The following is a 12,051-nucleotide window of genomic DNA, read 5'->3' as shown; positions in this document are numbered from 1 at the left end:
TCAGATAACAATTTATTATTTATCTGGTCATTTATTAAAGTTTATGTGGCCTTTGTTGTTGACCTATAATGGTGTAATCATCTTTGAAGTGCTTGTCTTGGTTCTGCTATCTATTTTAGAATTTTAGTTATGACTGATAATGAACGCTGATAATGAATATTGACTGACAATGAATATTTACTTTAACAAGTTATATCAGCTTTAAAGTATATGCAAATTTATTTATCTTGAAAGAAATAATGGAAAAAGTGCTACAGAGTTATAATCATTGTATAAACACTAAAAAAATAAAACCCAACCAACATGGCTGACACATGTGGTGTACGCAAAATTTCTACTAAGAAAACTTATGCAACCCCACATGTGTTAAATGCGATGGTATGGTTTCATGCAAAGTATGTGATGCTAAAAAAACAAGAAATTAATCATTTTATAGCTGAATGCGAGAAACGAGAAAGAAGGTCATGTAAAAACTGTGATGGTAAGTTTATAATACAAATTCCAATGCCTGAAATCAAAGCAAAATTATTCTAAAGGACATTCTGATCATGCTTTTACAAAGATGTGTGAGGAATTATTGCAGAGGATGGAAATCCAGCAACAAGTGTGGTTTGTATTCTTCAAAAAACTGTGAAGAATCTAGCTACAGATAAAGTTATGCTAATTAACAGTACTGTGGAAGAACTCCCACAAAGAGAAGAAGGAAAAAAATATCATCATCCCAGGAAAAAAGGAAGAAGCTGATGATAAGATCGATGAGAACAGAAGTTAAGAAAGTCTTGATCATAAGAGCTTCTGAAATTATTGAAGAAATAAAAAAGATTTGTTTAATTAAAAGGAAAACTGAAGGCAAAATAAGACCTGTAAAAGTCGTAATGTTAGATCCTATTTATACTAAACATGAATTAAAAGAAAACAAAAAACTGAAGGAAAATGCCAACTACAGAAGAATATACATAAATTAAGATAAAATTCCAATTCAACTACTAGAAACTCATAGGATGAAGGTTGAACTGAAGGTTAGAATGGAAAAGGGAGAGTCCAATCTTGCTAATAAATATTCCTAAAATTATAAAAAAAAGCTGTAGATTAGAACCCTTTATAACCCTGAGAAGGTTAGTATCCTAAGAACTTGGTTACTAAATGTGCTTGGAAACTTGGGATATGCTGTATGTTAATATTAGAAGCCTCAAGAATAAAGTAGATGATCTGAAAACAATCATATTCAACAAATCCCGATATAAATGTTTTAACAGCGACCGTCTATATTCTAATGGGGCTGATACTATCCTTTACAATAAAAGATTTTCATTCATGCAGGGTTCATGATTGGGGTACAGATGTATCTATTTATGGGAGGGATTCATGTCTGGTCGAGCCTGTGCTTAACAAATGTTTAGATAACAACAACTCCCTTGGATCAGACTGATGAGTGAAGATCTTTTTATATGTGGATTATACAGGCAACCAGACTCTTGTATAAACTCATTTTTTTCAAAATGTAAGACCTGCTATATGTAAAAATCTATTTATCAGGGATATTAATATTGACATGTTAAAAGATAACAGCAACATTGGACTATTGTGAGATAATCGATAGTAATGGTTTCAGGATATCAAATATCCTGATAAAAATTGTACAACCAGAATCTATCCTCTAACATCAGCTGGGTAAAATAAAAATAAAAAAGCAGGTAAATAAAATATAAACATAAAAAAATAGGAAATAATAGAATATTACATACATTATTCACTATGACATGAAATAATAATATAAATATTAATTGAATAAGGTAACTGATATTCCTATAAAACCATATTTCTATAATGTTAATCTTACCTCTCCTTTTGCATATTCTCTTAGCAGCTGGTTTCTTCTTCTAATATACAGAGTACCTTTAAAATAAAAGTAAACATAGTTTAAACTAGGTAAACGGGTAAACAAATGAAAAATTAAACATTTAAAATGCTGCTCATGGAAAAAATTATGAAAGCATAACTTCTTAACAATTTCTATTATAAGAACTCACTTTTTATGAATACATTAAGCTTCTATATAACAAACTCATTTATTTTAAAGAAAAATTGATCAAAACTGGTTAATAACTTGAAGAGAAATGTTATTTTTTTACTGATATTACAGCATTTAAGGTAGAAAAATCTTAGATTTATGTTAAATACTTCTCTTGTGGCCTATTCATCCACTCTTTAAAGCAAAATTTGAGAAAATTAGATAGTAACTTTACAAACAGTAACACTATTATCTATCATCTAATAAAACATTAAATAATTAGCCTATTTTATCTTTGTTTTTTTAGTACTTTGAAAAGTACTTTTATCGAATACCGGTGCCCCCTCCACTTGTTTACTTCAAATCTGTGGCTTTTTTATCGAATTTCTTTATTCATTGCTTTTATTCCGCCCTTCACCAATCCCCAAAGCATTCAATGGTATGAGTATGAGCACTGACTGTGAGGATCAACAAAATGTTGCTGATGATTCACAGTATAATGGCGAAAAAACTCTTTTCATTTCCAGTGCATCGGTTTGGTACGCATGCCAGAAATCCATGTACAACATCTTCCCGTCATTAACCATTGTCTTTGTTGGCATTCAGTAAGATTTAAACCGATCAGTCAGCAAATTTCACAATGAAACACTCAACATTTTCACGACAAATGCTGCCGAAAAATCACTGTTATGGGTAGACGCGATCAGCATGATGTTGAGAACAGCGTCTTACCTAGTCTGATGACTCTCAATACCAAGGGTAACATCGATATCATTTCTCCCCAATTTTATCTAGCTTGTAATATTCAATATAGCCGATACATACTTCTCTAATGAAATTATCCTTATCGAATTCTCATTCGGACCCTTACCCGTTCAACAACACTTACTAGTTCAAATGACCATGTATATAGAAAACACATGACAATCATGTAACTGATGTTTAAATTTTACAGATGCGCATATTGACTTTCAACCGACAAGTACGTTTGTTGCAATGCCAAACAACACTGTCAGTTTCATAAAGATGCACAGCGTGTCCATTGTGACATGTCCTGATTCCCAGTAGAATGCGCAGAAAGTCGATTGTATCCTGTTTGTTTGAGAATTACAAACATTCATGTCAAACTAGTGGCAAAATTAAATTGTTTTCACAATAAACACATACAACCGACTCTAGGTAATCGATTCAATACATTAACTGAATTTACTTCACTGTGACAACAATTTTACTCTTATTTTATCTCTTTCTGTTAGAGGTCTTTTATCAAATAACATTCCTAAATTGTTAAAAAAAAATAAATAGAGTATTTAAACAAATAATCAGTGGCGCTGATATTGGATTCAAGTAGCCTTTGAAGTTTGTTACCAAACAGGAGACTTTTTATTTTATTTTTCAATGTAAGTCAAACAGGTGATAACTGAGGTAAACTATATTGTTAATACAGCAATCGCAAGTTAACTGTTTTCACAGAAAATCAGTGGAAAAACAATTGAAATTATCAAATAGAAGTTTTAAAAATACCTTAAGATAAAGTGAAAGTCATAACTTTCTTGTTTTTGTTTTAATATTTTTACTTATAGTCAAATCAACAATTAAGTCATTAGCAACTTATCAGTGTAATATAACTGTATCAGTAAATGTGTAAGTCTTGAATAAATTCAGGCCGATCATTCCTGAGATGCATGGTTAACTGAAACCTAACCACCAAAGAACACCGGTATCCATGATCTAGTATTCAAATCCAAATAATAGCAACTATCTTTATTGGGATTTGAACCTGAGAATTCTTGTCTTTGAGATCAGTTTATGATGAGTTTACTACTAGACCAAACCCAGTGGGTTCATAGTTTTGACTTACCGTCTTAATGTAAAAAAAGATAAGTAGCATTATTGGAAAGACTATAATATGTTTCTGCCAACATAATACCCTAAATCCAACTGATAGATCAATGTTCTATTTTCATAGTCAAATATTTACAGGAATAAATTTTTAAATGAGTTTTTAAAAAAGTAAATTTGTAAATAGCTGCCAAAAATGACAGCTATTTTTGTTTTAAGCCTCACGCTATTTTTCGTGTTTGTAATTACCTACGATTTTTTTAATTACTCATTACTTGGTTAACCTAGGCATTTTCAATAAATTGCACTGTGTTCGATACATTCTGGCCTATAAATCAAAGCCTTATTTACCTACCTATTATGATTTTATTCATGTACGCTTTGCAGCCCAAAGTTATCAAATACGATTTAACAAAATTCAGTTTTCGTAGGGATTTATCAAAGAAGGAACGGTTTCTCAGCCTCAATTTTTTCTGTGCCTTTATGTATAAGAGCTTACCCTTTAAAAATTTAATTTTTTTCAATTTTTCAGCTGCAATATTGGGCACCAAATAAAAATCTGAAAATTGCACACATAAAAGGTGTCTATGGTATCAAACTATAATATAAATTTCAACTTTGAGATTCAATTCAAAATAAGTATAAAAAATTGCTTGAACATTGTACAGATTTCTAAGAATTCTCACATTTATCATCATGAAAGGCCATTGAATTCTCAAAAAGTGGTGTTTGGTGTGTGATTTCATGATAAGAGAGTGGTTGGATTCATATTTTCAAAGAAACATTAACTACAAATTATTATAAATTTCATGACTGCTTAAACTTAAAAATGAAACTGCTAGTTACAGCAAGCAAATTGATTATGAAGTTCTGCGAATTTTTCGATAACTGTAATTTTCCAAGTTATATGGCCTGCATGGTCTCCAGATCTCTCAACACTATTTTTTTATCTATGAGGATATTTGGAGGGTATTGTTTTCAAAAATAATGTGCACACTTTGGATGAATTGAAGAAATGATTGAAGAAACATCTCTAACATTAGTGCAGCAACTCTAGTGAAAGTTGCACTGAATATGAAGAAATGAGTTGATGCTTCTTTTATCAGTGTTTAAGGTGGACATTTTGAATATTTGACATGTTACGGAAAAAAACTAAAAAGTATGGTCTGTTTAGTTTCAAGTTTGATGTAATTAAATTACTTTGTAGTTAAATAAATAGCTTATTTTACACCCAAGTTGCACGGTCTATTGAACATACACACAACCCCACTTTCATTTTCTCTCTCTCTATATATATATGATTTTGATACACCTTATTATGATGTTATGGTTATGGTATGATGTTACTTAATAAAATCATAACCAGGAAGTTAAGATTCTAAATTTTTGTGGATTAGTGAGGCTTTATTGCTTATAATAAATAACTGAATTAAAAAATAAAAACCAGGGTACTGATGATGTCAAATGTATAATGGAAAGGTACAAACTATTCACTGGTTTTCTATTATTTGTTCATTACTTTTTTGTTTCCCAGTGAAAGGAAGGTATATATGCATTGGCTTGAATACACATAGAATTGCGGTACTAAACTAGCTAACTTTGAAACATAAGCAACAATTTTAATGAATGAGGAACAAACCCTTTGCCTTAATTCCACAAGTGACATTAGGTACATGAATTGAAAGAAAAAAAATCATAAGGCTTTAAAAATATTATTTAGTATATAAACAGGTCAAATTGTGTTAATATGTTTTTAAATATAACTTGGTTTTAAAGTATATGGAATTATTGTGCTTCTGAAATAATTGTTTGATGCTAATAATCCAGCTACTTTGTCAGTAAAATTGGAGAAGTTATTCCAACTCATTTATTTTATATGCATAATTTGTGGAGCTATAATTACTTAGAAGACAATCATATTAATTAGTATTTATAAGGTTTCCATGACTGGTTCTAATAATTTACACATAAACAAATAGTTTATATATATATATGTATATAAAAATATATGTATATGTTTTATATGTAAAACTGTTATCTGTTTTGACTAAATGATAACACCTAAGCTAAAAAAATCAAAACACAATTACGTAGATTTCATAAGAAAGCTACCTATTGTAATGGGTACTATGATTCAACTTCCTTTCTTTTTTCCTGTTTAGCCTTCGGGAATTACCGTTCAGGCATTACTTCAGAGAATGAATGAAAATGATATGTATGAGTGTAAATGAAGTGTAATCTTTAACAGTCTCAGTTTGACAATTCCTGAGATGTGGGTTAATTGAAACCCAACCACCAAAGAACACCAGTATCCACGATGTAGTATTAAAATACATATAAAAGTAACTGCCTTTACTAGAACTTGAACACTGGAACTCTCGACTTCCAAATCAGCTGATTTGGGAAGTCGTGTTTACCACTAGACCAACCTGATGGGTTTAAGATTCGACTTCTGTAAAATTTCAACGTAACTTCGCACTTCACATCGCCCAGATCCCAAAACCACCATCAGTTCAAAAGTTTATATATCATACTATTAATATATAAAGACAAAAATATCAGTCGAGTTTCTTTAATGGGCAAAATCGGACCATTGGGGTGAAAACTGGTGGGGGGGCTTTTTTGATAAAACAAAATATCGCTATAATTCTCTTAAGTAAAATATCGAATTTGTTTTAACTTCCTATTATTCTTTGGATATGGGCCTATAACTTATGTAAATAAAGTTTTTTGATATTATCAATCATTGGCGTGGCGAAAGGGATATTTTTATACTATAAAGGTACTTGCCAAACATTGGTGATGAGATGATGTACGGGCAAAATATCCTTACATTCTATTATCCAAGATTTTTTTATAATTTTATTTTTTAGATCTTTATATAATCAAAATCATACAACTTAATAGAACTCACTTTTTAAAATAATCTCTAAACAAGTCATAATTAATTAATCAGTCATTAAAAATTTTTTTTTAAAGATTGAAATGTGTTAATTGCTTTGTGTCAGTCCTTTCTTTTTCCTGTTTAGCCCCTGGTAACTACAGTTTAGATAATACTTCAGAGGATGATATGTATGAGTGTGAATGAAGTGTAGTCTTGTACATTCTCAGTTCGACCATACCTGAGATGTGTGGTTAATTGAAACCCAACCACCAAAGAACACCGGTATCCACGATCTAGTATTCAAGTCCGTGTAAAAATAGCTGGCTTTACTAGGACTTGAACGCTGGAACTCTCGACTTCCAAATCAGCTGATCTGGGAAGACGCGTTCACCACTAGACCAACCCGGTGGGTTTGTGTCAGCCCTACATAGCAACATGAAGTAAATATTTTCTGACTATCTTTGTAAATACAAATCACAAATCCATCAACATTAACTGATATTCTAAGTGAATACAAAAAAGGACTACTATCAAAACACAGTTCAACATTACAAAATACATTAAGATGTATGTTGTATACACCAAAGATGGGAATCAATTAAATGAATACAGTTCAAATCTACTTTTCAATTAAATTCTAAATACTTTTGTCTAAATAAAAAAAAAATTGCTAGCAACATCCTGTGATACCAGAGTGCATCTGTTATAACAATTAATTGGTTAATAATTGACAAACTGATTGTTTAATGTAAATTCTAATCTTCATGGAATTGCATGATCTGTTTATGTTTTTATTGTATGAACTATATATTTTGTAGTAAACACATAAAACATTTTATTAAAAAACCCAAACATTAACCTAATATATAATAATTAATACTTACGAAAATTTGGGTGATTTGGTGCTCTGTGAGCATTGAATTTTGCGTCAAGCGCAAAGACTTGTTGCCAAACAGCAAGCATGTCTCTTTATACTGTTTAAGTAAGCAATATCAGTGGTTTATGTTAATTTATACCTATGACGTACGCATTACATATTTATTTGTGAAAAAATTAAGGGAAAACTGAAACCACATATAACTCCAGTTTTGTAGGTTATGTATTCGTAAATATAAGATATCTTCAAACCAAACACTCGCAAATTAATCCATCATTAGTATCCTATATTATTACACACACTTATAAAATATTATTTTACACTTAAAAATATTTCAAAAGCAAAGTTTTCCAGTGCTTAAGTGAAAACTCTTTCGAACTACAACTGTTCGAACAGGAATCACACCTATACGTAAAAAATTACATTTGTCAGTTGAGTAATAAATTATCGATATTATGATCGGTGAAGAACTCCACATTCTTACTCCATAATTTTTTGCCAATAATTTTAACTTTTTACTTCTTGGTACTAAGTGACGAAAGTATTGAGACCACCAAAAATTTCGGTTTTCAGATTTCAACGGAAATATCAATTTTGACTATTTTCGGCGCGACATCTATACATACGTACATATCTCGCATAACTCAAAAACGATTAGCCGTAGGATGTTAAAATTTTGAATTTAGGACTGTTGTAACATCAAGTTGTGCACCTCTCCTTTTGATTGCAATCGACTGGTCCAAAAAACCCAAAATCCAAACAGTTTGGATTTTTGGACTTTTTCTTAACTCCAGTAATAAGCCCTCATTGAGAGCTTTTCAACGATCATAAGTTACTCATAAGTAAAACAAATTACTTATCGTATGTTACTTATTTTCATTCGTTAAAGAGTTAGCCAAATAAAGTTTTAATTAATGAGATTTTTGGATCTTACAAGGGGAATGCACATCGGTTCGAATCTGACTTCATATACATATATTTTTTTTAAATTTAAATATATTGATTTAATTATTAACCTGTGATTGTAAAAAACCTTTTACAATAAATTATAATTCAATAACAATAAAAAAATATTTTTAAATGTGAAAAAATCAGAAGTTATTAGTGAAATAAAATTTTATGTACTTTTCATTTTAATTCAAAAATATTTACAGAGGTTAATAATTATTAATAAATCAATATATTTAAATTAAAAAAAAAGTTAAAAAAATATATATGTATATGATGATGTTGGATTCGAATCAATGTGTCTATGGTTACTGACCTGACACATTCTTACTTACATCACATAACTACTTGAGTGACGTGAAACAAAATTAATGAATAAACTAATATGAAATGCTGATATGGACACCACAAAAAATGTGAGGCAATGTGGGGTCCACCACAATGCAATTGTGTAACTGTTCACTTTATTAAAGAATGGAGGATCATATCTCACTTTCAAATGAAATAAATTTAAATTAAGTGCAGCAAAAAATGTGTATATGTAATTTAGTAGGTGTACAAGATAGTCATGTGGTGTTCACATCAGATTTTTTTGTTACAAGATAGACTTTTTATTTTCCTATTACAAGAGGAAAAGTATTCTAATATGTCAAAAATCACCATTACATTTCTCAGGATTAAAGTGATGAGAAACACAAAATTTGAAGGGGTAAATTCTGTTCTTTTATTGGATTAATAATTCAAGGTTGGCTCAATTAAAAATCTACAAATTTTGTAATTTCCATAAATGGGTCATTCATGCTATTAAATGTTTAAATCAGTATCTTAAAGGGATAGGATGGGTCAAAGGTGGTCAGGACTTATATCAGCTTGAACAGGACTGATAAAAAGGTTTCTCTTACGAGTTTTACGCTGTTTTAAAAAGATAAAAATTTAGTCTAAAAATTTCCCAAAAATCATTTCCAAATTCAAAAATAAATGTTTAAATAAAAATTAATTTTTAATTTAAAAATAAATATTTTGAATGAAATATCTCTATAAATTGTGAATCTTTGTGGCTTCACATGGTGAAATTTCGTGGTTCATCTTGTCTACCTTCCTACCTCTAGTATGATTACACTTACAAATTTATCATTCACTGAATCATGGTGGTAATTAATTTGTGCTTGGTATTCTGTGTGACACAGTGACACCGCACAGGAAAACATTACATTCTGTTATGTAACTTGAATTCTACATTTACTTCTTGTATCATTATATTATGAAATAAAAATCTTTGTGCCACTGTAATAGCTCACCCAGAATTTCACAGTAGTTTGGGGCTCTATTTTTAATGTAGTTTGTGATTGATCTCTATTCTCTATTGAGCAGATTTTTCTACTCAGGTTAAAAAATCTTCAAATTTTTCATCTTTAATCAGAGTTCTTATTTGGGTCTCACAAAAATTCTTTCCTTGGTTTTATTAGCATCAGTAACTTCAGGAAATTTTTCCTTCAAATAATGAAACCCTGCACTAACTTTATACACCATAACAAAGCTTTTGAAAGCCCTAATTATTTATGAAGTGAAGAATGTACAACATTTTTCTGCCCAGCTTTGGCCACTCATACTTTGCAACAATTCATGCTTGGTCATTCTTTCTTGAAAAATTTTTCTTATCCCTGCTGTTCCACTCACAAAAGAAACAACAAAATTCTGTACAGCTGACTTACAAATACAGTGGCTTTAAATTTCTACAATTCTACTAATAACCATAGTGATTTTTAAATTACAACATATAGTCCAAAAATATTTGTCATAATGAATACTATGACTAAAACTAATAAAATGTTTATATTTTTTATATGCTCTTTTATGCTAGTTGCATAAGTTAATGGTATGAAAGGAAATTTGTTCATGTGCAGAAGGAAAACCTCCAAATTAGTTTTCAAATATTCATTTAACTATCTCAACTCTTCTATTTGTATCTTACATGTCTTTATGTTTTTTTGTGTGTGACTAAATTACATCTGTCACAGCGAAAATATTGTTGCAATACAATAAATAACTTTCTACAAAGTAAATAGTTTGAAACACTTCCTTGGAGACAGAAAACAAACATACTTATGTCATTGTGAAGGGTATTCCAGCCTAAAATCCAAAAGATTGGCCTGATTTTTCTGGACAATTTAAAATTCCAGATAAATTTAATTCACCTTAAATAATTAATTAGATGAAGCTTACAGGAAAAAGCACTTGTTTCAAAATAGGATCAATTTGCTCCTTATTTTGAACTTTGGTAGTTGCCTCATCGTCTACAGTTAGATGAAATGAAGGATGTGGAACAGGTAAGACCTCACTGTGATTAACTGGTCTCATAAAAGATGGCAAATTTGGATACTTTACTGCGTGTCTGGATCTATTATAAATTATTTTAGCTTTGTAATATAGAAATAAAAGTCTGATGAATAATCTTGTGGTTCATGCCATGCCACTGGTATGTTAAAGCTCATCTACCATAGACCCACTCAGTGAATGTCACCAGATTCAGCAGTAGAGATGAGAGGCCTAGCTTTTATCTAGATTTCCCACTCTACAACCAAAATATAGTTCATAACATTTTCAAACTAGTGAAGTCAAACTTTACAGCTGATATTTAAACATTGCTGCCACACATACTAAAAGAAGTTACCAGGGTGATTTATGCACTTCCTTGGCATGTTTATTCACCATCTAACAACAACATACTTAACATTGTTGCTACAAATCAATAGAAAAAAACATAAGGAAACCTCATTTGTTAGATCTTATTGATAGGTGTTTGCTCCACTCTATGTTTAAAATCTTTAAAATACTGTTTTACACACATTAGTTACAACTAAAAAAAATATTTAAATTTCAAAGAAAGCCAGTACATAAAAAATGTTTTTGTATAAAATTTGTGCATGGTAAAAATATTCTGATAAGATTTTTGAATTCAGCTTAAAATTTATGTTATAAACATAAACCTTTTGTGAGCCAAGAAAATGTGTTTACCATTGCACGCATAATCAGCTAACCTTTAACAAAAATATATTAGTATCATCTTTTCCATAACAGTCGGCAATGTTATCAACTTTAAACTCTTCATCTTTGTGCCCATTAACAGCTGCTAAAGATGGTTTCAAAGAAATAATTAATTTAGAAAACTTTCTTTTCTTCCTTAATTAATTAAGGATTTAAAAAAATGTTTTGTTATACAGTGTGTGGTTCATTGTATCATTACAAAAGTTTAAATACTTTTTTTATTTGTGAGAAGTCACTGACTTTACTTCACAAGCAGGCTGTACCTCCCACAAAATAAGATGAAGGTTTTTAAGATTAATATCTGGTTTCATTAATTTCACTCTCTATCTTCAACCCCTGTCCAAATTTATAACTGAAGAGGTTTTTTAATTTCTGTCATAAAACTGTTTACAAATGTCAAAACATTAATTAGATACAATCACTGGAATTGAAGATAATACATTT

The 12,051-nt window shown here is 30.1% G+C and overlaps 1 protein-coding gene across 1 annotated transcript in view; it reads right to left on the bottom strand.

Annotated features, from left to right (window-relative positions):
- Positions 1-8,216, bottom strand: part of LOC142330629 (WD repeat-containing protein 13-like) — a 44,165-nt gene extending 35,949 nt beyond the window's left edge. Inside the window, exons 1-2 of the mRNA XM_075376057.1 lie at positions 7,622-8,216; positions 1,841-1,896 (exon numbers count right to left, since the gene is read on the bottom strand). Coding sequence (XP_075232172.1) covers positions 1,841-1,896; positions 7,622-7,700 — 135 coding nt within the window. The 5' untranslated portion in view covers positions 7,701-8,216. The remainder of the gene's footprint in view (positions 1-1,840; positions 1,897-7,621) is intronic.
- Between the last annotated feature and the right edge of the window lie 3,835 nt (positions 8,217-12,051).

This window comes from Lycorma delicatula, chromosome 9, assembly GCF_047948215.1.
Source record: "Lycorma delicatula isolate Av1 chromosome 9, ASM4794821v1, whole genome shotgun sequence".
Lineage (NCBI taxonomy): Eukaryota > Metazoa > Arthropoda > Insecta > Hemiptera > Fulgoridae > Lycorma > Lycorma delicatula.
The sequence above is the reverse complement of the archived record's forward strand: the minus strand, read 5'-3'. Positions and strand labels throughout refer to the sequence as shown.